This window comes from Hoplias malabaricus, chromosome X1 (genome assembly GCF_029633855.1).
Source record: "Hoplias malabaricus isolate fHopMal1 chromosome X1, fHopMal1.hap1, whole genome shotgun sequence".
NCBI classification, from domain to species: domain Eukaryota; kingdom Metazoa; phylum Chordata; class Actinopteri; order Characiformes; family Erythrinidae; genus Hoplias; species Hoplias malabaricus.
This window is the reverse complement of record NC_089818.1, coordinates 12642608-12666650: the sequence shown is the minus strand read 5'-3', so window position 1 is coordinate 12666650 and position 24043 is coordinate 12642608. Positions and strand designations below refer to the sequence as shown.

The 24043-nt window shown below is 40.2% G+C and overlaps 2 protein-coding genes across 5 annotated transcripts in view; one reads left to right on the top strand and one right to left on the bottom strand.

Annotated features, from left to right (window-relative positions):
• The window catches only part of LOC136675599 (guanine nucleotide exchange factor VAV3-like), a 52134-nt gene extending 47660 nt beyond the window's left edge, over positions 1-4474 (top strand). For 2 of the 4 annotated variants that reach the window (XM_066652237.1, XM_066652236.1), the window contains exons 25-27: positions 1273-1390; positions 3119-3267; positions 3521-4474. In XM_066652237.1, the coding sequence (XP_066508334.1) occupies positions 1273-1390; positions 3119-3267; positions 3521-3562 (309 nt within the window). In that variant the 3' untranslated portion in view covers positions 3563-4474. Of the gene's footprint in view, positions 1-1272; positions 1391-3118; positions 3499-3520 lie in introns of those variants that run through there. The other 2 variants (XM_066652234.1, XM_066652233.1) reach the window with 1 other exon arrangement.
• A 7146-nt stretch (positions 4475-11620) lies between these two features.
• Positions 11621-24043, bottom strand: part of LOC136675822 (netrin-G1-like) — a 30008-nt gene continuing 17585 nt past the window's right edge. The window contains exons 2-5 of the mRNA XM_066652587.1: positions 21643-21815; positions 18026-18052; positions 17642-17686; positions 11621-12152 (exon numbers count right to left, since the gene is read on the bottom strand). Coding sequence (XP_066508684.1) covers positions 11929-12152; positions 17642-17686; positions 18026-18052; positions 21643-21815 — 469 coding nt within the window. The 3' untranslated portion in view covers positions 11621-11928. The remainder of the gene's footprint in view (positions 12153-17641; positions 17687-18025; positions 18053-21642; positions 21816-24043) is intronic.

Sequence of the window (24043 nt, the reverse complement as noted above, 5' to 3'; positions counted from 1 at the left end):
CAGGAGTGTGTTAATAGTCAAGCCTTGAAGTACAACCTCAATTCCAATGAGGTTGGGACGTTGTGTCAAACATTAAAACACAAAGTGGTAAACCTCGCCCCATTCTTGCTTGTGAATGACTGAGCCCTTCGGAGATGTTCCGTCTATGCTCGGTTATGACACTCACCTGTTCCCAATTAACCTGTTTACCTGTGGAATGTTCCTCAACTTTCCCGGTCGTTTGTTGCCCCAACCCTTTTGGAACTTGTTGCAGGCCAAATTCAAAATGAGTGAATAATTAAAAAAAAAAAACCCCAACAAAGTTTATCTATTTGAACTTTAAATATCTTGTCTTTGCAGTGTATTCAACTGAAAATAGGTTGAAAAGGATTTGCAAATCAACATTATCTTTTTTTATTTATGTTTTACACAATGTCCCAACTTCATTGGAGTTGGTGTTGTAATAAAAGCGTGTACTGTTTCTGTGTCCTGCAGGGATAATGCAACTCTAACCTTGGCGATGCTGCGAAGATGTAAAAAAGCTGTCCTAGTGATATTGTCTATGTGTTGATCAAATGATAAATCTGGGTTAATTATGACACCAAGAGTTCACATTTTTAAACAGTCTTCTAATTTATTTTATTCTGTGTTTGTCATTGAGCTTGGCTGAAATATACAATTGCGTGTCATCTGCCTAATAGTGGAAGTTAATGTCATGGTTTCTTATAATTGTGCCCAATCTGAATCCAGATTAGAACAGCTTTTTCTAAGATCTTGGATAGAAATAGGCCTGTAATTAGATAATATGCTGGCATCAATATTTGGTTTCTTGATCATAGGTTTAAAAACTGCTAGTTTAAAAGCTTTGGGTACATGGCCCAGGCTAAGGGATGAGTTTACTATAGTTAAAAGAGGATTTATAATAACTGGTAGTACCTCTTTGAGTAATTTTGTGGGAATTGCATCAAGTGTGCAAGTTGTATAGTTTGCAGAGGTGATAATCTTCTCTACTTCTAATTGTGGGAGTGGGTAAAAAGTTTCAAGTCTTTCTTTTACAATTTGTTATGTTTTATATCAGCCACATCGGATGACAGCCAGGTGGGTTGAGTTTGTTGTCTAATATTCTCGATTTTATTATTAAAAAAGTCCATAAAGACTTTACTCTTGAGAGTTGCCGGAAATAAACAACTGCCTACAGAGGATTGGGACAGAACCTATAATTCAGTATCAAAATGGGAGTGTGAATTAGAGTGAGAGTCTCACTCTGTGCTGTGTGTCCTGTTCACTGTGCAGGGGTTGGTGGAGTATTATAAACATCACTCGCTCCGAGAAGGTTTCCGGAGTCTAGACACGACCCTGAAGATTCCCTACAGGACACCAAACTTCATACACACCATTAACCACAACACCGGTCAGTTACAGTCATATTTACATACTTATTTATACACACATACATAAATGTGTGTGTGTGTGTGTGTGTGTTACATTTGTGAATATATATTTCATGCTGAAAAATTGAAATATGAAAAATAAATACACACACGTAGGTTGTTGCTAGGGTGTTGCTATGGTCTCAAATGTCAATGGAAGAACAGGGTAGGGAGTTCTGATAAAGCAGTCAAGCATAACACACACACACACACAAACCAATACACACACACACACACACACACACACAGATCAAGGCTGGTCCCCTGTGGCTGGTTTAACCTGCTTTTTTATAGAAAAGGGAGAACGGTGAGGAATGAAGGAGAGGAGGATAAACTTTAATTATGCTGAACAAACAAAATATGATGAGAGGGAGAGAGAGAGAGAGGTAGAGAGAGATGTAGAGTGAGTGAGTGAGAGAGAGAGAATTTGGGATTGGTGTTTTTCAGTATTTTTGTCCTTCCTCATTCTGTCCTCCGTGGTGCTACATTAAAACCATCACTCACAGCTCTGGCCCCGAAAAACTGGGCTCTCCTGCAGCTCCTGGGCCTCCAGATTTAACACAAACACACACACACACACACACACACACACACAAATGGTGATAGATCAGTGGTTCTGAGAAACTTGGTAAACACGTCCAAACACAGAGGAAAACATCTGCACTGTTTGATAAGCTTGCGTGACCAGAGAGATAGAAGGAGAGAGAGAGAGAGAAGAGAGAGAGAGAGAGAGAGAGAGAGCAGATTCTAAACAATACAGGAACACACTCAAAATATACACACACACACAAAACACAAACAACCCACATAGCACACTCTATATAGACGCACTTCTACAGAACACAGTCCCCACAATACATACCTTTACACAAGACACACCTCCAGGTAATACACACCCCCACATTCTACAGGTATGATACACACCGTCACCAGTGCACAATACACACAATACACAAAACACATAACACACACACACACTGTATATAGATGCACGTCTCGACAGAATGCATAGTCCCCACAATACACACTTTCACACAACACACACCTCCACTCCACATAATACACACCTTCATTAGAACACAATCCACACACTACACAATACACATTACACACACCACCTACATTGTCCACTCTGAAGAACGAGGGCTTCCTGGACACTGATGACATCACCTGTTCCTAATCTCATTCTTATATCCGTTTAGTACCACATTAGCACAGATCTGCCCTTGTTTTGTCTCACAAATTTCTTCTCCTTCTCTTTCTGTCTTACACTTTTCCTCCTTCTCATTTTGTCTCACACAATTCTCCTTTCTGTTTCACACTTCTCCTTCTCATTTTTTCTTACACAATTCTCCTTTCTGTCTCACACACTTCTGTTTCACACTTCTCCTTTTCGCTTTATTTCACATATTTCTCCTTTCCATCTCACACACTTCTACTCTTTCTCTTTCCGTCTCACACACATCTTCCTCGCTTTCTCCCTGTCTCTCTTTTTCCTGCTGGTGTGAAGGTCCACCTCTCTGTGGCAGTGGCGGCTTCGTCCCTCCGTCCATGTCTCCGTTCTGGTCAGGTATGGACGATGAGAATTGTCAGCGATGGCCTTGTGTTCGCCAGCCTGCACTCTATGGGGTTTTTATCCATATGTGGGGACTCTCCTACCCTTTGTGGGAATAAACACCAGTCCTCACTCTTTCCTCTTGTGTCTGCAGTATTCTGTCCCCGTGTGGTGGGGGTGGCGATGGCGCGATATGACTTTTGCTCCAGAGACACTCGGGAACTCTCTCTGCAGGTGGGAGACCTTGTTAAGATCTACAGCAAAAGTCCAAATGGCTGGTGGAGAGGAGAGGTCAACAGCAGGGTGGGAGTCATTATACACACACACACACACTGTACACAACATACACTTACATCAACACACATTATACCCACTGTACACACCACACACACACACACTGTACACATCATACATTTACCTTAACACACACCATACACACACTGCACACACTTAACACTTACCTCAGCACACTATACACATTATACACACCTCATCATACACACCAATGTAACTGTGTATGTTAATGAGACTGATCTTGTTTCTGATTGGACGGCAGGTGGGGTGGTTCCCCTCCACTTATGTAGAAGAGGAGGAGTGACTTAATTGCTGCAACCTAAAACCACAGAGGGATTTTAAACAGAACCGAGGTGTGTTTGTGTAGGGCTTCATGCAACAGATGCTGACCCTGAGCGAGGAATCCAGACTCCCTCTGAGCGAGAGGAAGAATCCGAAGCCAGGAGCAGAGACTCGGAGGAACCAGTGCTCAGGGCTGTTCTAGATACTGAACTGTGCTTTAATCCTGGACTGAATTAAACACTTTGACAGAGAATCACTGGAACTGGAGCCTCTTACCAACTCAGCCTCAGCTTTTCATTAATAATCAGACAGTCTCTCTATTTCGCTCTCTCTCTCTTTCTTTTTCTCAACCTGTCGCTTCTTGCTTTCTGTTTCTCACTCTATTTCTTTTACCCTGTCGCTTCCTGCTCTCTCTGTTTCTCTCTCTCTTGCTTTCTCTCTTTGTCTATCTCTCACTCTTTCCTTCTCTCTTCTCTTGCCCTGTCGCTTCCTACTCTCTCTCTCTCTCTCTCTCTCTCTCCCTCTTTCCCTGGGGCCTCCTTTCTCCTTGTGTTAATAAATAAAAATCTTGGACGTCCCGTAATTTCCAGAGTGGTGGCAGACTGTGGGGAAAAGCCCTGAGCTGATTCTTTTCCCTTTCTTCTTTCTTTCTCTCTTCCTTCACTCTATGCAGTCTTTTCACCTTGTGTTATTATTGATGATTTCATCTACGGGTTCCACCTCTCTCTCTCTCTCTCTCTCTCTCACACTCTCTCTCTCTTCTCCATTACAACATGATAATGGTTGTATATTAGTTTATCTCTCTAAGGAGATGATGGGATGAGTTTGATAGAAAGAAAAGAAAGTGAGAATGAACATTGAAGAAAGAAAGGCAAAGATGTTACAGTAAACAAGAGTCTTAAACTGCAAACAATCTTTAATCTAAGTGTATATTTATGACTGTGTTGTTAAATAAAATGATTACAACAAACAAGTAGTTGTCCAATGCTGAGAGTTTTAAACCCCTCTGGTGAAGTCTTGGAACTGGGTGTGGTGACATTAAGCTCATGTGCAGCTGCTACAGTGTGTCCCATTTCGTCTTATGTTGTTCTATAGAGATTATACACACACTGAAATTGCTCAGTGTAGAGTGTTGTCCACAAACATTTGGACATATTGTGTATTTAGAAAAATGTCATGCTGTAGCACCTAGAGTAAGCAGGTCAATTGTCTTCCCAGGGGCCTCCACCTGGTCGACCATGCTTACTTTCTCCATGTTGTCCAGGGGGGGCGTTCTACTCAGAAACCCAGACAACCTTAAGTGGCTCCTCCATCTTTGATGGAGCAGCAGCTACTCTGACCTCCACCTGGATCGCTGCCATTTATATTTGTTGTTAGTGTGTTCGAATTCTGCATTCCACATTAAATGGTGCAGCAGTTGCATTAATAACTGTTGCCCATTTAAGGTGGAATGGAGAGTTCGAAACATACATTGTTTTTCTGAGTTTTTGTGTTGATTTTGAAATATATCAACATTTAACACTACACGACTGTCTCTAGGTTCATCTACAGCATTTAGGAAAGGGTGTAGACCGCTACAGTGACTAGTGGTTGTAGCTCAGACATGGAAGTCCTTAAATGGGCATGACTCCCACTCCCTAATGACAGTGGTCTATTACTGAAAGGCTTTGACACACGTTCATTTTGTCCAGAGCATTGAAATGCCAAAGAGAAATGTGTTTTGACAGTGAGTTAATGGTCAATCGAGGCTGGGTTTAACCACGAGGGTGTGGACTGTGAAAACAGGGTATGTTTGGAACAGAGAGAGGACAGTAAAAACAGGATAGAGGCAGAAAATAATGCAGAAAAGACTCTTCAGCTCAGAGTCTGACAGCAGGAAATCCAATGAAGACTGACGGGAGGGGAAAAGAGAGAGAGAGAGAAAGAGAGCGAGAGAGAACAGAGAAGGATCCAATCCTTCAATCCCCTGACCTAAAAGTGTCACTAGGTGTTGAATGAAAAGTAAAAAGGAAGTGCAGGTGTGTGTGTGTGTGTGTGTGTGTGTGTGTGTGTGTGTGTGAGGCTAAGGTAAAATATTTATGTAAATACTGAAATGTTTTCAATTAAATATATTTTATATCGATGCTGTGTTTGTTAATGTAAGCATTTTAGCGATGTCAAATTTAATGTGTTAAAAATTATACAAAATTTTCACAGTGCTAATTTTTCACAGGTATTAGGACAGCCCCACCGATCAATCATTATCCCTCACTAACCCACTGACCAATCATCATCCCTCACAAACCCCCCCCGACCAATAATCATCCTTCACTAAACTAACCGAAACCGACAAATCATAATCCCTCACTAAACCCTCCGACCAATCATCATCCCTCACTAAACCCCATAACCAATCATTATCCCTTACTAAACCCCCTGACCAGTCATCATTCCTCAACAACCCCCTGACCAGTCATCATCCCTCACTATACCCACCGACCAATCATCATCACTCACTAAACCCCCTGACCAATCATCATCCCTCTCTAAACCAACCGACCAATCATCATCCCTCACTAAACCCTCTGACCAATCCTGACCAATCATTATCCCTCACTAAACCCCCTGACCAATTATCATCCCTCAATAACCCCACTGACCAGTCATCATCCCTCAATAACCCATCTGACCAATCATCATCCCTCTCTAAATCAACCAACCAATCATCATCCCTCACTAAACCCCTTGACCAGTCATCATCCTTCACTAAAACTACCGACAAATCATCATCCCTCACTAAACCCCCTGACCAATTATCATCCCTCAATAACCCCTCTGACCAGTCATCATCCTAAACCCACCCACTAAATCCACCAACCAATCATCATCCCACATTAAACCCACTGATCAATCATCATCCCTCACTATGCATCATCCCTCACTAAACCACCCGACCAATCATCATCCCTCACTAAACCCACCGACCAATCATCATCCCTCACTAAACCCACCGACCAATCATCATCCCTCATTAACCACCCGACCAATCATCATCCCTCACTAAACCCCCTGACCAATCATCATCCCTCACCAAACCCTCTGACTAATCATCATCCCTCACTAAATATCACCCCTCCCCAGTAAACATTTAGCCATTGATTCAACATTGATCATACTGCTGTATAATCAACATTTTCTTAAGGTTGAAAACAAAAGTTGAAAAGACGATTATCAGAATATTTTGGAAGTCCATTGACGTCATTAATTGGTCCAGAAATAACTGATTTGTTTAAAACGCATTTTGGATGTCCACTGACGTTATTAATTGGTCAACATTTAACTGACTTATTAAGATGGATTTTGGACAACCATTGGCTTTTAAAATATGTCATTGACGGACCCCCGTCCAATCATCATGCCTTACTAAACATCATCCCTCACTAAACCCCCCAACCACTCATCATCGCTCACTAACCACCCTGCCCAATCACCATCCCTCAATAAACCCACTGACCAATCACCATCCCTCACTGAATCTGGAAGTAGAAGGGGGTGTTTCAGATAAAGTGGCCAGTGAGTGTCAGAAGAGGGGGGATGTTTCTAATTTAGTGGCCAGTGAGTGTCAGTAGAAGGTGGTGTTTCTGATAAAGTGGCCAGTGTGTGTCAGTAGAAGGGGGTGTTTCTGATAATGTGGCCAGGGTGTGTCAGTAGGAGCAGATTGTTTCTGATAAAGTGGCCAGTAAGTGTCAGTAAAAGGGGGATGTTTCTAATAAAGTGGCCAGTGTGTGTCAGGAGGAGCAGGGTGTTTCTGATAAAGTGGCCAGTGTGTGTCAGTAGGAGTGGGGTGTTTCTGATAAAGTGACCAATAAGTGTCAGTAGAAGGGGGGTGTTTCAGATAAAGTGGCCAGTGTGTCTCAGTAGAAGGAGGGTGTTTCTGATAACATGGCCTGTGCTGACTGTGTTACAGGTGAGAGGTTTTGGAGCTGTGTTTTTAACGAGCTGCAGTTTTTCCAAAAATAAGACTCTGCAGTTTTTATTCCTCAGAGAGAGAGCAGATTATTCAGAAAGAAATAACATCCAGGTAAACAGGTCACTCTCTCTCTCAATCTCTCTCTCAAACAGACACACACACATACACACACTGCAGTGGTAAAATATACACGAGAGTGAGTGTGTGTGTGTGTGTGTGTGAGGCAAAGCAAGAGTGTGTGAGAATGTGTGTGAGAGTGTACCGCAGACAGAAACTGGACTGAAAGAAAGTGGACTGTGTTTATTCAGTTCTCTTCACCATGAGGAAATGACAATATCTTGCATTAACTCTATGAAATTGTGAACACAGCGCACACTGGGTAAACATTGTCACTAAACCAACAGAGGGCTCTGTCAATAGGTCTGCATGATATATAGATATATTGATTATTATTTTGATATCAGCTTGCACAGTGCACAGGGCTGACTCTAGAATATTGTGGGTTCTTTTATTTTGAATGAATGAATGATAGTCACTCTCTCATTACACTGTCATTGTCTTTTAAATTATATTATGATAATATTAATAACAACATTAATGTCAGGGAAAAAACAACATGTTCCTAAATTAGGAATCTTAACCTAACCTTGTGAAGGTTTCCCAGGTGGTTAGTAGGTGGCGTACTAAGCCGACTCAGACACTGCAAAAGCCTGCAATATGAAAATGAGCCCGCTGAGCAATCACAGTGTTTGTTTACTCTGTGCTGTAACCAACCACAGCTCCAGACGAGTTTCTGTTTTCATGTTATCCAATAAAACATCAAAATTTCTGTTAAAATTAAGCTATACTGCAAAAAAGATTATGTCCGGTTAATTGAAATGATCTTAAATTTGGTTGAAATCTTCAATATCTGACGGTTTGAAAACATATTAGGAATATTATACAATTAGGTTTACTATGCATTATTTACTAGTTTTAATTAAATATTAAATGCAATTTTGTATTTTGCATATTGTAAATATTCACATAACTTTCTTACAATAATCTCAGAATGAGAAAACTTTATAGATATCGGCCAGATTTCAAATGATTTCTCTGGATAAATCTAGAAAGAAATCTAAGTGTGATATGAAGCTATTTGTTTATAACCATAGAGTTTATTCCATGTTGTGCAGCCCTAATACTGGGTCATATTTGGTTTCCACAGTGAGAACAACACATGAACTCGCAAATGCCCTTCACTGAGTCCAGACAGACATGAGTAATGCTAAGACTAATTTCTTCTCTGTTTCTGAGCTGTAGCTGGTGATCAATACGATAGAAATGTGCGACCATTATTTAGTAAACATTACAATAAAACTCCAGCTGTTTCCAGAAGTTACAGCACTGATACAACCACAGTGACTTTCTGCATAATTTACAGATACCTCAGCAAGTCTTCACCTCCAGATCTCTTGGTATCTCTCATGACTCTAATACTTTTCACTCTGAGAGCACAGCAAAATTGTTATAAGTTTATTCATTTGTTTGCTGATGTTTTTTTCCTTGTTTTAATTATAATTGATCAATTCTGTTCAATTTGTGAAATAATCCTGATTGGGTTTTTATATTATTCTTTATGGTTTTTCTGAGAAATTATCCTGATATTTCTGTTCATTTTGAGGAGCATTTTAACAGTGTGTCAGCTCAATAAAATCATTTCACTTAAAATGAGTAAAACCCAGAAACAGGAGAATAATCTTATAATGTTCTCACAGTGATCTCATAATGAGGAATTATTATTATCAGAGGTACAGACACATTTAAGGATACTTGTTCTTAATAAGATTTCATGTTTTCCTGTGTGTGTGTGTGTGTGTATAGCAGTAGATTTGAATCAGAACCTGTGCGAAGAAAAATGATCTAAACCAGAGGGGCAGAGAGTAAAAATCCCCTCCGGGATTTCAGTCTAACCGACTCAAAGTTGTCTGCTTGGTGGGAACTGAATCTCGGGAAGGAGTTTTATTCTACACAGTTCTATACAGTTATTTGGAAGTTTGGGCTTAAGTGATCTGGCTAACTAAAAAAAAAACCTGGTTTACCCCTCAGTGAGAAATGTGTCTTTTCCAGTGTGCCAAGATTGATCCAGGATTTTTTAGTTTAGCCAGATAACTGTAGCTTTAATATAAACTTTGTTTAATAGGAGAGGATTTCAGAGACATTCCTATTGGAATGCTGGACAAATCCTGAAGGTAGGTCTTAAAGGATCTAGCTTGGAAATCCTGTTCTTGTGCACCAGTGTCTCAGGAATATACGGTGAAACTCTTGTCATCAGTTTTAGTGCCTGACACCAGCCCACATTACGTGTTATGGTTTTCACCTCGTAGAAACCTCCCCTGGATCTTTACTGTTTTTGGTGGATCTTGTTCTTTAGCAAATGTTACCCTTCTGAACATGATCTTTTACTGAGTAAAATCCTCCTAAATCCAGTTGAAAGATTTCTAATATTTCTTTTTCAAAACTTATAAGGTTAGAGTAGGAACTGTGGGTATAAGATTGTTCATTCAGTGTAGGACATTTTTGACATTCAGACAGTGTCAAAAGCATTATTTTCTTTGATTTAGTATTAGACACTCTCTTTAAAGAAATTCACTTAAACAAGTAAAAGACATTAGAAACAGATAAGTTATTACATCATTCCTACATCATCTCAGATATTAGAGACACAGACTGGATTTATGAGGATTTCACTTTAAAATGCGGCTATTTTTCGCAGTGTAGTGGACATGATGGGTATAAAATGTCTAGGTGTGTTGCCGTTGAAGTCAGCAGATCATTAATATTTAAATATGTGTAATTGTTTTTGGGTTTCAGAGCAGGTTGTCTTTAGTTGTCCTTTAGTCCGTCCTCCAGAGGAAAAGCTGGAAATCTCCTGTGGAGAGTCTGTGTGATGCAGCAACAGGAAAAGTGGAAAGTGAAGGCCAATATTCACTGAGACCAGCCCACTAAAGTGCTACACAGATTACACACACGGGAGGGGGCTTCCGAATTCAACCCAAGACAACCCCCCCATCACCAGAGTTTGACTCGAAACACCAGTGGTTTCCAGTTCCCTGTGGTGAGACCTGACTTCTCATCAAAAAACCTTTCTATTGAAGCAACAAAACCTTGGAATATATCCCGGCTGGTTACAGTGAATATCCAGGCTCCGCCCATAGATGTGTTCCTTCATTGCTGTTGTTGTGAGGATGGGCAATTAATGCTAATAAAAAATCCCACCAAACCAACTGTGTTTATATCCCAACCCATACATTTACAATCTCCAGTTTCTCGTTAGTTTAATCACAAATAGTTGAACCTGCATATCCAAACCCAGCTTATGGAAATGTCGGCAGTTTTGTAAAATGATACATAATCATAAATTTGCGCTGTGTTAATTCTCTTGAAGAGTCATTTATCCACAAAAACCCAAATAAAAGTTTTCCAATGTTGTCTCTGCCATTTTCTGAAGTCCTCCATGTGTCTATATTAATCACAGTATGATGAGGGTTTCTCCTGCAGAGCCGTCTGAGAGCTGGAAGGTCAGGCTAATTTAGCAGTGGTGTCCAACCTTGTCCGACACGGACTGAGAGTTCCTAAATCTTCCATGGTTTTGTGGACGATAGACAGAGAAAGACCTAAAGTCTGTGAAATCTTGGGCTGAGAAATGTTCTTTTTCAGCTGTTTCATTCTGTCTTGGCCAAAGTGGTGACCATGCACTTCTCGGAGTGATGGCCACGCCGCTTTTGTGGTGAACCTGCCCCCTCTGTGTGGTGAACACACCCCCTATCTAACCTTTGGAGTACGTTTCTTTTTTTAGTGAGGACACTAATTGTTTAAGCTTTTTAGGTGGAATTATTTCACATTCTTGCTTGAAGTACAACTTCAGTCCTGCGTCTCCTTTGTCATATTTTGTTCTTCATAAAGTGCCATACATAAGTGTTCACAAATTGAGTGAATATTTGTGCAAAAAAAAAAAACAATAAAGTTTTTCCGTTTGTACATTATCTTGCCTTGCAGTGTATTTAATTGAATATAGGTTGAAAAGTATTTGCAAATCATCATATTCTGTTTTATTATGGTTTTACACAATGTCCCATCTTCAGTGGAATTGGGGTTGTATTTCAGAGACAACTCTGGAAATCTGTTCTTTGAGGTTTTGTCATTAATTAAAACTTCATGAGAATAAACACAGCACAGATTTCTGATTTTAATTTGAATAGGATTTTTACAAAGGTCTAGCCTCACTACACACAACCAGGTTTACATTTTGTGGGCAGAGCTTGGAGAGATCAACAGGCTAGTCTTTCTGAAATCAGATTGTGGCTCTAATAGTTTTTGTAGTTTTGTAGACTCCAGCAGTTCAACTCAAAGTCCTTGTGTTTCGCTGCTGCTCACCAAGTCCAAGCACCTTTATTTCCTCAGAGAGATGATAAAACCCAGCAAACCAGGCCCAGCAGGAAGACTGGGATCCCAGCGCTGTGCTGGATGCTGTGGGCGGAGTCAAGACCCTGACAGGACTCTCCTTGGCACTGAGCCTGTTCACACAGAAGCCCGGAGAACCCGGTGGGACATTGGCAGCGCTGGTTCTGCACACACACTCCGCCATTCTGACACCGCTGGAGGATGTTATCACATACTCGAGCTGTGGGAAAACAGGAGAAACAGAATCATGTCATGGTTTAACTGTCAGACATCACTGGCACTGTCTCAAACACAAATGGAGATAAGTTTTGTTCCAGCAGTGATTACATATTTAAATATCACTGTCAGCAATACGGACTCTTCTTAACGGTATGAATTGGCAGATATACTGACATCTACTTCCCTGGATATGTCAGAGATTCTGTAACCTATCCACCCCCATGTAGGACCCACTCTGTGAATGGTTTAACTTAAGAAAATACCCGGTTTGTAGTGTTTGTATAGTATGTATAGTATATGGTATAGAGTTTGTATAGTATATTGTGAATCTGTTTCCTTCACTGTGTTTTACCACAGGGCCCTATTCTTGGACCTTTCCTGGTTTTCCTTATTCATTTTTGTGAAAAGTTTTCAAAGTTATACTGACACCTAGTGGCCTGGAATAAACTTGTTTTGAAATGGCTGCACTTAGGTGGTGGACGCACTCTATGGAGCATAAACTTGTTCATTCAGGGACAACAAAGCTGTTTGATTCACCGTCTAAATGGAGAAAGAAATAATATAAAAATAATAAATAACTATTTTTAATTATTATTCTCTGCAAATTTTAGAGGCAGAAATAACTGCACCTTTAAAGATGCCTGGGGTGGGGTGAGGTGTTGGCTAAGGTCCTAGAGGTAAATGGAATGCAATGCTGCAGTGGAGAAAGCAGTAATGAGAACAAATGGCAGGGTTTTTGGGATGCAGATCGCCACACGTCTGCAATATGAGGAGAAAATTGAAAACAAAATTTCCTGTCCTCCAGCCACAGGCTTTTTTTTCTTTTCATAAAACACACACAGAGAACCCTCCCACTGAGAACTCCTCAGTGCCGGGACGCTTTTGAAATGCAAACCAGATGCAGAGGTCATTTCACCATCAAACACATAATATTCAAAAAATTATGTGTTTATGAACCATTCAGCAACTTCCCTCAAGGTCAGAGTCTTGAAAACGGGAGTGAACTGAAGTCTAGGACTAAACACATCATTAATGCACTGGATACAAGCCAGAACCACACAGCACAGGACCGGAGGACATTTTTAACATGAATATACAACACTGCAGTCGTTATTATTCACATGAGCGCACTGCAAAAATCATGTTTTTTTTATCTTCTTAAATTTTGCTGATATTTCTAATATTTCATATTCGGAGATAGTTCAAGATATTATAGTCATCTGCCAATAGAATATATCACTTTCAATGGATAAATTCATATAAAATAGGGAACAAAAGAAATAAAAGAATCGGAACAGGTGAATAATCTTATAATATTCATATTAATAACCTCATGATCAGAAATATTAAACATATAATGTAAACTTAAGATTATTTTACTGAATAAGAGATCATTTCTGCAGTGTGGGGCTATTTTTGTGAATGCATCCTTTACATTCTGCATTGTTCCTCATTTATAATAAATAATATCTGCTACAATATTAAATATACACATTAATAAATATGCCCAGTTCCTTTATTGTGGATTTCTGGTTTGTATCAAGAGCTTCTTCACTGAAAAGAGAGTGACCTTGTTTTGTGAGTCTGGGGAAATGTGCAGTATGTATATATACGTAGGCCTAGCATTTGCAATGATAGAGTGAGAGAGTGATGATAGAATGACAGAGTGAAAGAGAATGCCATTCATGCCCTTCATTCATCTCACACAGATCATGTAAACACGGTTCTGTGAGAAAGTGATTGCTGCTGCATTGTGCTCAGCTCATTATTCAGGAACGAATTTCCTCAGGGAGAAGAACAGAGCCCTGTTTGTTTGTTTATTAAATTGAGTTTAATTTCATGCTGCTTTGTGTGCTGTGATGAATCTCCTTTAAAAAATAAAAGCCCCTGAAGAAATGATTTACGAGCAAATAGGGCAAAAATAATCAAAAAATAACACTCAAGGATCTCTCAGACTGTGTGGAATTGTCTTAAAATGGTATGGAAATCATTTTAAACCTAGTCGATATCTAAAATGCCTCTCATTGTAATTATGAGATTGTTTCAAGATGATTTTTTACTTATTTTAAGAGATATACCAATGGAATGAGACACTTTATCCACCCAACATGACAAAAAACTTATAATATTATCTAGCAACAGCTACAAAAGTCTCAGAATATCTCTGTAACAAGTACATAATGAGAAATATTAAAGATATTGACTTGATTTTGGGTGATTTGACATAACAAATTACAAGTTTTTCAGTCTCTGTATGTAATTGATATTTATTGGCTCTATATTGGGCCCCTCTTAATTTTCCTTTCTCCATTTTGTGGGTGGAAAGAGATTATTAATTAATGCAAAAATTCCAGTAGCCTGGAAGAATCAGGAATTCTGTACTAAACCTATTTCACAATATCTGCCCCCACATGGGGGACCCGCTCTATGGAGCATAATCTGGTTTATTCTGGGATGACAGAGCAGCTTGATTCTACATCTCCTGTGAGCTGCACTTTATTTATTATTTTTACATTGTTTTCTATAATCACTTTTGTAAATGTCATTAGGCACTTTTTGAGGATGAAAAACAACTGACAGCTCATTATGAGTAAAATCAACAAATCCAGAGTTCAGGATTCGATTAGGAAATCTCTGAGATGAGACCAGGACTTAAACAAAGCTGTTTGTTGTCGTGTTTGTTGTTGTGTGTTGAGAGAGGCAGATGCTCAGAGAGTTTGGGATTTTTCCTCAGAGTGGCGGCTCTTGGTAGATTTTCTTCGGGATTCAAACTTTTAATCCCTTGCCTTGTGGAGTTTACTTTGTGGGATTAGCCTCCAGAAGACCCTCGGCGCCATTGTCTTTCCTCCAGCATCTGCACCCAGATTAGCTCCCTCTCTTTTCTCTCTGTCTTTCCTTCTTATTCTCATTGTGAACATAGGAGAAGGAGCAGCTCGGTAAAACTGAGTAAAGCACAGCTCCCGAGCTAATGTGGCACAATTCACACTGCAGCAATATTTGCAGTCTTTGGACATACACTGTCCACAACAAGTGCCTCAAAATTCCACAGAAAAACCACAGTCAATCACATATTAGGATCACTGTAGAGAACCAAGTTTCTAATACTGAACAGAGCAATTTCAAGAACCAGAGTCCTTTTTTTTTAGGTGCTCCTTCTCCTGATACACTACATCAGGCTTCTCAATATCAAGGGTCTCTAAAAACAGAGTGTCTTTATACCCCTCTGGCCCACATTTGGCATTAGGCCTGGTGACCTCCAGCTCATGTGCAGCAGCTCCAGAGCATCCTATATCATGTTCTTTCATAGGGACTGTACACATTGCACAGTTTATTATCTGTATAAACAGTATAACATTTTTATTGTATATAGAACAACTGACATTGCTGATACTACTCCAGCAATGTGTATGTGTGTATAAATGTGTATGTGTCTGTGTACAAATGGAATTTGATTTACATTGTGAAGACCACAACCAGTTTACACACTCATATTGTGAGGATTTGTCTTCGTTGTGTGGACCACCAGTTGGCCAGGGTTAAGTTCAGAGAGGTGCCCCTAGAAATCTTGGGCCCCATGAAAGATTACAATTTTGCTCCCAACACAGAACCCCAACCCCAACCAAAGGATAATGTGTGGCAGTGAAATTTTTGAAGTGCAACCTAACTAAATTCAAGTCTGCATTTGGCTGACTCTGAACACTTCTAACAATTATATCTTGATGACACTTACTTACATGCGGAATACCTTACTTTACAATGAGGTATGCTGTATGTGATCAGCTACCTAGCAAGTTAATAACAAGGTGATAACATTAGTTGATGGTAACATTTAATTATAACATAATTTTAATTATAACAGATTCTGTATTATGCACATAATGGATACCAGGGCCCTCCGGCAAACATCATTAGTAATCAAGATTTCTAAAACAAGTTATTAGTACCAGCATCATGTAGGGTAATAGTTTATCTCGCGTATTAGCCTAGTAGTTTATATAGTTATAAGCTATCTACATTACAGTCATCTGATCTCCTATGGCAATAAAGATTATTTAAATAGAATGATACTGCACTGCTAATTGTAAATTGTTATCTTGATAATCCAACCAGGTTAATACAAAATCTGTTGGTCTATCATTCGCTAGTATGTTTAATGGCACCAAGTTAAGGTCAGAGAATTATACCTTTCTTTGGAAAAAACTGAGTCAATAACTGTCTCCCTCTCAGCTTTCTGCTTGCATTTTTGATAAACAGACTTCATGGTTCACCTGACCACCACCACAGCTCAAGTGTGTACCTATAGTGGTATTGCTCACTTTAGAACAACTAACAGCTGAGCATACACATTTCAAGTGTCCTGCTCTACCAGAATTGTCAGACTGTACCATTCAGTAAAAAGAGAGAGGGGTGAAATGACAATATGATAAACAATTTGAGAAAATGATATAGCAAATCATAACCATATTTGTTTATTTTAACAGATGAAATTATATATTTATTTCAAAAGCCTACACAAGGAATACAATTAAAATAATATTAATAGCCCTCAAAGGGCCCCCCTGTCAGTGCCAGGCCCTTAGAATTGCCCTAACTTTTCCCCCATGGCGGCGTCCCTGGTTAAGTTAGTAGTACTTAAGTGAAAGTCAATGGTGAGTTCACAATATAAGTGGAATGTCTAATTAATGTATACACAATTTTGTGTGTGGTCTAGATATTCATTGCATTGCAGAGACAACAATCTTTTTATACACTCACATTGTGGGGACTTCATGTCCCCATGATGTAATAATTTCCTATAAGTGTACAGGAAATGAATGGAACCATGGGGACAAGACTCTGTGTCTGAGTGTGTCACTGTGAGGCTAAAGCTAAGGCTAAAGCTAGCCTCAGCTTTTGTAGTGGACTGTTTGGCTTGAGTTGGAAGTTGGGTAGATGCCCCTGCGGCAGCTCATTACTCTGCACAGAGCTGAGGCTAATGTGAACTCTCGTTTATTTATCACTTAACTGCGTTCGTTATCAGCTTCTTTAATTATTTAACGAACTCTAATAGGGTCTGACAGCACAGTCCTTTAAAGGACCTTTACAGCCTGTTTCATGAGCATCGACAGAACTCATGAGAGCTGTTTCACTAAGTGTTTCACCAAATTACTCCAAATGTTTTATTTTTATTAAGATTTACACAGAAGGTATGAGGTTATGGTCATGTATTTGAAAATTACACACTAGATAACATAGTGCTAGCTCAACTTTACCTCATCACTAATGTGAAGCGCAACAAGGAAAAAAGAAAACAGTAAATCTCTCTCTCTCTCACTCACTTTTTCCTTCACTCTCCAACTCTTTCTGGATCTAAAAAGTATCTTTCGTATCTTTTTAGATGTGATATCAAATCCAGGTATCTACAGGGTGTGTGTGTGAGATAAATGTAATTTGATTCTGTAATATTAAAATAATATCTCATTTTATAGAAGACAAATCGTCCTCTCTTACCTTGGTTTCGATTTGCGACTCCGAGAGAGGAAACATTTGGTCGAACTGAAGATAAAGACATATATAAATTAGGTTATCATTCAGTACAGACAGTTCTTTGACAGTCTAACACTTTCAACCAATGAAATTAACCTCTCCACCCACAAGCTAGGGTTGGATTAACACCCTGTAAACACAACTCAGTGTGTATTGGAGTTGCTCACTAACAGCTAAACAGCTGTTAGTGAGCAACTCCAATACACACTGAGTTGTGTGCTACAGTCATTATGGTATGTTTTTATCCAGTGGGAAATCTAACCCCACACTACGATAAAACACACTTGTGGGTGGAACTTGGAGTCTGAAATTATAAATAAATGATCATTTGTGTTTGACTGAACTCACCTGCTGTGCCATGGTTGCTTTGAATACCTGCAAAGAAAAAAAGAATATTATTATCCTTTCATCTTCTGATTATTCTTTTCATTCTGTGAAATACCAGTGGACCAATAGAAACGCTCTGATGTTAGGACTAGAATAACAATTCATTAAAAGGTACAGCAGTTAGAATCAGTGATTTTTTTAAATAAAGTAATGATTGTGAGTATGTGATTGTTTTGATGATGCTGAGTTTTAAAATTTAGATCATCTAAACCAGCTGTCCCCTCCAGGGTGTGATCCTGTCTTGCGCCCAGTGATTCCAGGTAGGCTCTGGACCCACTGCGACCCTGAATTGGATGAACGGTTACAGATAATGATTGAATAAATGCATGAATGAATGAATGAATTAATAAACCCAGCAAGAATGCCCCTGCAGCTGTTACTGATCTTGAGTTGTGGTGTTGGGTTAGTAGTGGTGTGTTGAGTTGTTAGTATTCTTGTTAAATATTGGGGCTGAGTCGTTAGTGGTGTTATTGGTGTTGGGTTGAGCCGGTGATATTGTTATTGTTGGTGCTGTGTTATTAGTGCTGGGTGGCATTGTTGGTGTTGAGATATCTGTGTTGAAATATTAGTGTTGAGATACCGTTGTTGAGTTATTGGTGTTATCTGTGCTGGGTTGAGTTATTGGTGCAGGTTTGAGTTATTGATGTTGAGATATCAGTGTTGAGTGATTGGTGTTGAAATATGTGTTGACGTTTTGGTGTTGAGATATCAGTGCAGAGTTATTGGTGTTGAGTTATTGGTGTTAAGTCATTGGTGTTGTAGTCTGTGTTTAATCCAGACAGCGAGTCTGTGGTTTGTAGTCTGACCCAGCTCAGATGGAAACGGTGATTAGTTTTGGAGCAGCGTAGCGTCAGAGAATCACAGAGAAAACCGTAGAGTTTTGACTCCAATATCGGACCTCAGTCTCGGGCCGGGCCTTTATTGTTTTATTAATGGAGGCGCTGTCACTCAGACAGGTTTAAATCACAGCTTTGCCTTTTCTCATCTTCCACAGCCAGGAATGACAGCTCTGACATTTCACATCGCATTAATAAAACCTAGACCTCAGAGGTTCTGAAAGCAGTTCTGACTTTAATGGAGCAGACAAGGAGAGAGAGGCAGCCCAGGGTGGGCTTCACCAACAAGAACACTCTGCGTTTACTAGAGCTCAGCGTAAACAATTATTATTACTGTGATTAATATTAGTACAGCACCCTCTGCAGTGGAGAATGAGACGTCATCATGGATCTGAAACCGGACTGAGCCGAACCGCATTAACCAGTGGAACCACACCATTACTGCAGAGCACCACCCCCAGATCTTAAATATAAATGTGTATGTTGGAGTGACTGAATGAATGTGTATGTATGTATGTTTGTATGTATGAGTTTAAAGAGTGAGTCTGAATGTATGAATGAATATTGGTATGTTTGAGACTGTCAGGCTGAGTGAGTGAATATATGTATGGGTGAATGAATGAGTTTGTATGAGTGAGTGAATGAATGCATGTTTGAATATGTATGAAGGAATGCATTTATATGAGTGAGTCAGTGCATGTGAGTGATTGACTGAGTGAGTGATTCCATTAGGTTCTACATAGTTTTCAAGCTGCTGTGGAGTCCCTGAAGGAACCAGTTTATTCTCCTCAGTGGGCCATATTTTGAACATGCGTACTGCTGATATATCCAGGCCACTAGGTGTCAGTGTTTCAGATCTAAAGAAAAATCAGTAGAGGAAGTGACTGACTGCTGCTTTAATGCTCTGCACTTTCAGTAGGTGATGTTTCCTGGCGGAAAAGCAGATGTGTTTTAAAGAGTAAAATCCAACAGGTATTTATTCTGCACACCCGGGGGTGGGGATACTGCGCTGTAATTTCATATTCACTATGAAGGAAACAGGTGCTAATGTGGATTTTATTTCTCCTTCATGGTTTTCCGGCTCCTGCTGCAGATGTGTGGCTTTGGCTTTTTAATAAAGGCCTGTCAATCTGAGCCCAGATCCAGCTTTATGAGAGCTTTCATAACAAAGAGCAGGCAGAGAGAGATATTAAAGCCTTTAAGACATACACACAAACACACACACACTGTGTGTGTTTGTGTGTATATATATATATATATATATATATATATATACACACACACAAACACACACACACAGTGTATGGTGCTCAAGCCACACATTAATATAAATAATACAATCAAAGTATTACATACATAATGTCATAACTCATTAACATTCCTATTCCGGCGCCATTAACTTGAGCACCAGAAAGTATTTGGTCAAGATACGATTATGTTGTCTCATCTATTTCTGTATGAGCATAAGACACTATTAAATGTGATATTCATAATTTTAATCCATTAAACCTTTTCTAAAATTCTGAAATATTTCCTTTTCAATTGCTGCTCTCTGCTCTGTTGACACTGGAAAAAGCTCCAGTGTTTGTACGCAGCCCTGGCTCAGTAAATGGGAAACAAGCTAAGTGTCTTTGTCCAAACCTGCTCAGCTATCTCTCTCTCTCTCGGCATTTGGACAGTGGACAGACCTCTACATTTAGGAGAGTGTTAACTAGTAAAGTGAAAGTAAACACAGAGGAAATATGCTACAAAACTAAACAGTGAATAAAAACTTACAGGCAAATTACACTTCAGCTACCAATATGATACGGCTACTTCTTATACACACACTTCGTTACACCTTCTGAATGAGCACAAAGACAAGGGGGAGTTTGTTTTGCTGTGAGAACAGTAGTTCTCCAGATCTGTAGATATTATCATTGTGTACTACATTAAGTGTGATGAAGGGAGCACCAGGTATTATCAGCTACATGCTGGCTACTATTTGGTGCACATTAGATCTGTGCACGCTAGTCTGTGATGAGAATGACATTTACCATTAGATTAACTACAGATACTGATACAAGAGGTCCTTACTATATGAGAAACTGCATTTAAGTGAGCACCAGATACTATTGAGTGAGCACTAGACATATTCTTTGAGAACGAGATACTTCATAGTGGGCAACAGATACTATAGTAGGGGCAGCTGGTCTGGAGATCAACAAATTGGACTATTGCTCATTTATAAGTGACATATGAAAAACTCCCTTGTTAGGTGCATGTTTAATGTGTGGATCTGGAGTCAATCAACACACACACTGTGAAACAAGACCACCCAGTCAGTTTCCTTTGTGCTGCGCATATGTCAGAAAAAGAATTGCTCTGATTCTGCTCCTCTTCTGATGTCAAGTGCAGAGAACTTAGGATTGCCCTGGACCCTCGTCTGAGTTTGTCAGACCAAGACTATCACATCGCTGGACCTGCATTTAAAAGCAATGAGTAAAAATGGAGAAAACGATAACGAAGAAGAAAGAGAACCAAGCGAAAATTACAAAAAACAGAGCTTCTGCTCCTCAGTCCTTACTGCTGTGCACTCAGTTTGGGTGAGCGGCTCATTATCATTTAAAGGAACAGGTGCTGAAAGCAGCCATGCTGAATAGGGCTGTTTAGACAGGGAGAAATGTGGGGATTTTGACCAGAACTGTGTTACGCTGTGGAGAAGAAGGCGATACCTCTATTTAGTAAATGTAATAAACTCACAGATGTTGGCAGTTCCTTTCGGGATGGGCAGGTATGACCCCATGCTCCACGCTCGTCCCTGATAGTGCTTTTTACAGCGAGAACAATCTGGTCCTGTGGTGTTGTGCTCACACTCGCAGCCCAGCTTCCCTTTCTCAAACACACAGCTGTTCGCATGGAGGTTACACTTACACCTGCAGAGAAAGATATGAGAAAATAAAAAACAGCAAAACAGGTGAGAAATAAAAGACAAGCGGAGGTTAATTTAAATGGAAATTCATCAGACAGAAATGATAAGAAATTTCCAAGTGTTTGGATTTTTGCACACATTCGTAACACAACAAAGATGCACTTCGTAAGCAAAGACATGAGTGTTGATGGCGCCCCCTTGTGGAGAATGTTTAACCTCCAAAACAGGAGTGAGTGGCTATGTGAGTGTGAATGTTTGATTAAAGAAAAGTTGTGCAGGTGCTTCCAGTAAATTTGGGACAAGTTGGAGTTGTGTCTGTGATCCACCACCAGCCCCTGACCTCACTGATGATTCTAGCTGAATGCCATCAAATCCTCACAGCAAATATTCCAACTCTTAGTGAAAAAGCGAGGCTAGTGTAAAGAGGCTGTTACTGCATTGAAGAAGGAGCAACACTTTGTTCATTTTTTACAATTCTTTTCAATAATAAGATCTTAAATCTAGAGAGAAAGCAGCATCCACTTGAGTCCAGGATGGCTCACCAGTTACTCTTCTGACCATTGATTTCCAGTCTCTGTGCAGCCCCCCACCACACACACACATTTTAAAAGCTCTTTAACAAAGGCTCCTCACTGAGCCCTAGAAGAGCACTTCATTATTTCATTAAAACTCATCCCTCATTCCCCAGCACCCTGCGGAGACATGACGGGAGAAACCCGGGTCACATCTGTGGCACAAAAGCGAGAATCAAACAGTCTCCCAGCGGCCAAGCCTCGGCGGTGAGAGAAAAGTGAGAATAAAAGGAGCAGAAAGTCTACAGACCCCGGCAGAGCTGCTCTCTTCAAAGCTTCTCTGATGCCTTCGGGGAGAGAACCTTCGCTGCAGTTGGTTTTGTTTTTTGAAACAGATTTTATTTATTTTTTGGTACGTTGTATTTTGAGGGAATTGGACTCAATATAAAATCTGCTTTCATTACTTGACCTGCATCGCATTCACACACTGCATCCGTATCTCAGCTCTACTGGGCTCTCTGCAGGAAAGCATGTAGAAATGGGGTGTTCTGGAGCAGGTGCACATGAGCCTAAGCTCACAGTCTTATACTGAGTGGTATAAACCCCACCACACTGGTGTATGGAACAGTGAAACTGTGTTCCCGTGAGTGATGGAGGTCCTCTGGGATGACTTGGAGTGGTGTATGTGATCCACAACTAATCACCAACACTAGCCCCTGACCCTCTCTGATCCTTAACCTGGACCCCGTTTTCTACACCTCTAAGGTGACCCCCCTCAGCCCAGGCCCCATGCTCTATGGCGCCAAATCCTCTCGGGTCTGAATGACTTTCTAAACAAAAACAAGCAGCAGAATCAGCGTCACACGCGGACGAGCGATGTGAATCAGATTATGGAGTTATCCGAGCCCTTGCGCTCCGCTTACAGATCAATTCTAAATATAATTTGGCTTCATTGATTCCTGCGCAGGAGGCGAAAGGTTATGAATGTGTTGAGTATTCCTGACCTCCGGCTGTCCAAAGACTTACGAATATCACTGTCCGATCTGAAATGGAGCTTACCTCCAGGGACTCGCCGCACAATGCAGCATCCACACAGCAAAACATGATCTCTTCACAAGGGAATTCTACTCAAACCAAGCCCACATCCCTAACATTTCTTTTGCTGACATTACCACAAGAATATTATAAGATTATTCATCTGGTTTTGCTCATTTTAAAAAGGTACATATTATGAAAAAATCTCTTGTTTGGTGCATGTGTACATTAATGTCTGAATCTGGAGCTCCCCCACCCACACACTGTGAAACAAGATCCCCCCAGTCAGTCTTATGTGTGCTGCCTAAGTCAGAAAACATGGAATAAAAAAAAGCCGTTCTCATTCTGCTCCGCTTCTGATGTCACATGCAGAGTAGGGATGGGGAGATTCACCGATTCACATCGGTGGTTCGGCACACATGTCTGCGATGCGACTGCACCGGTAGATTCAAGTTGCATCGGGTTTAATTTGCGGGCGAATTTACGGTGCATCTCCTCTAGCCTTTTTGCATCGGCAAATACCATGGATAAATCAGGTGTTTTGTTTTGCGGTATCTATTCCTTATTCTAACATATTTTCTGAGTCAACGTATTGATTTCTTTTTTTTCTGAGACAACATAAATGCACCATCGTGTCCTCAGGCACGGACTCAAGCACGCAGACGTACACAACAGAAATGGAAGG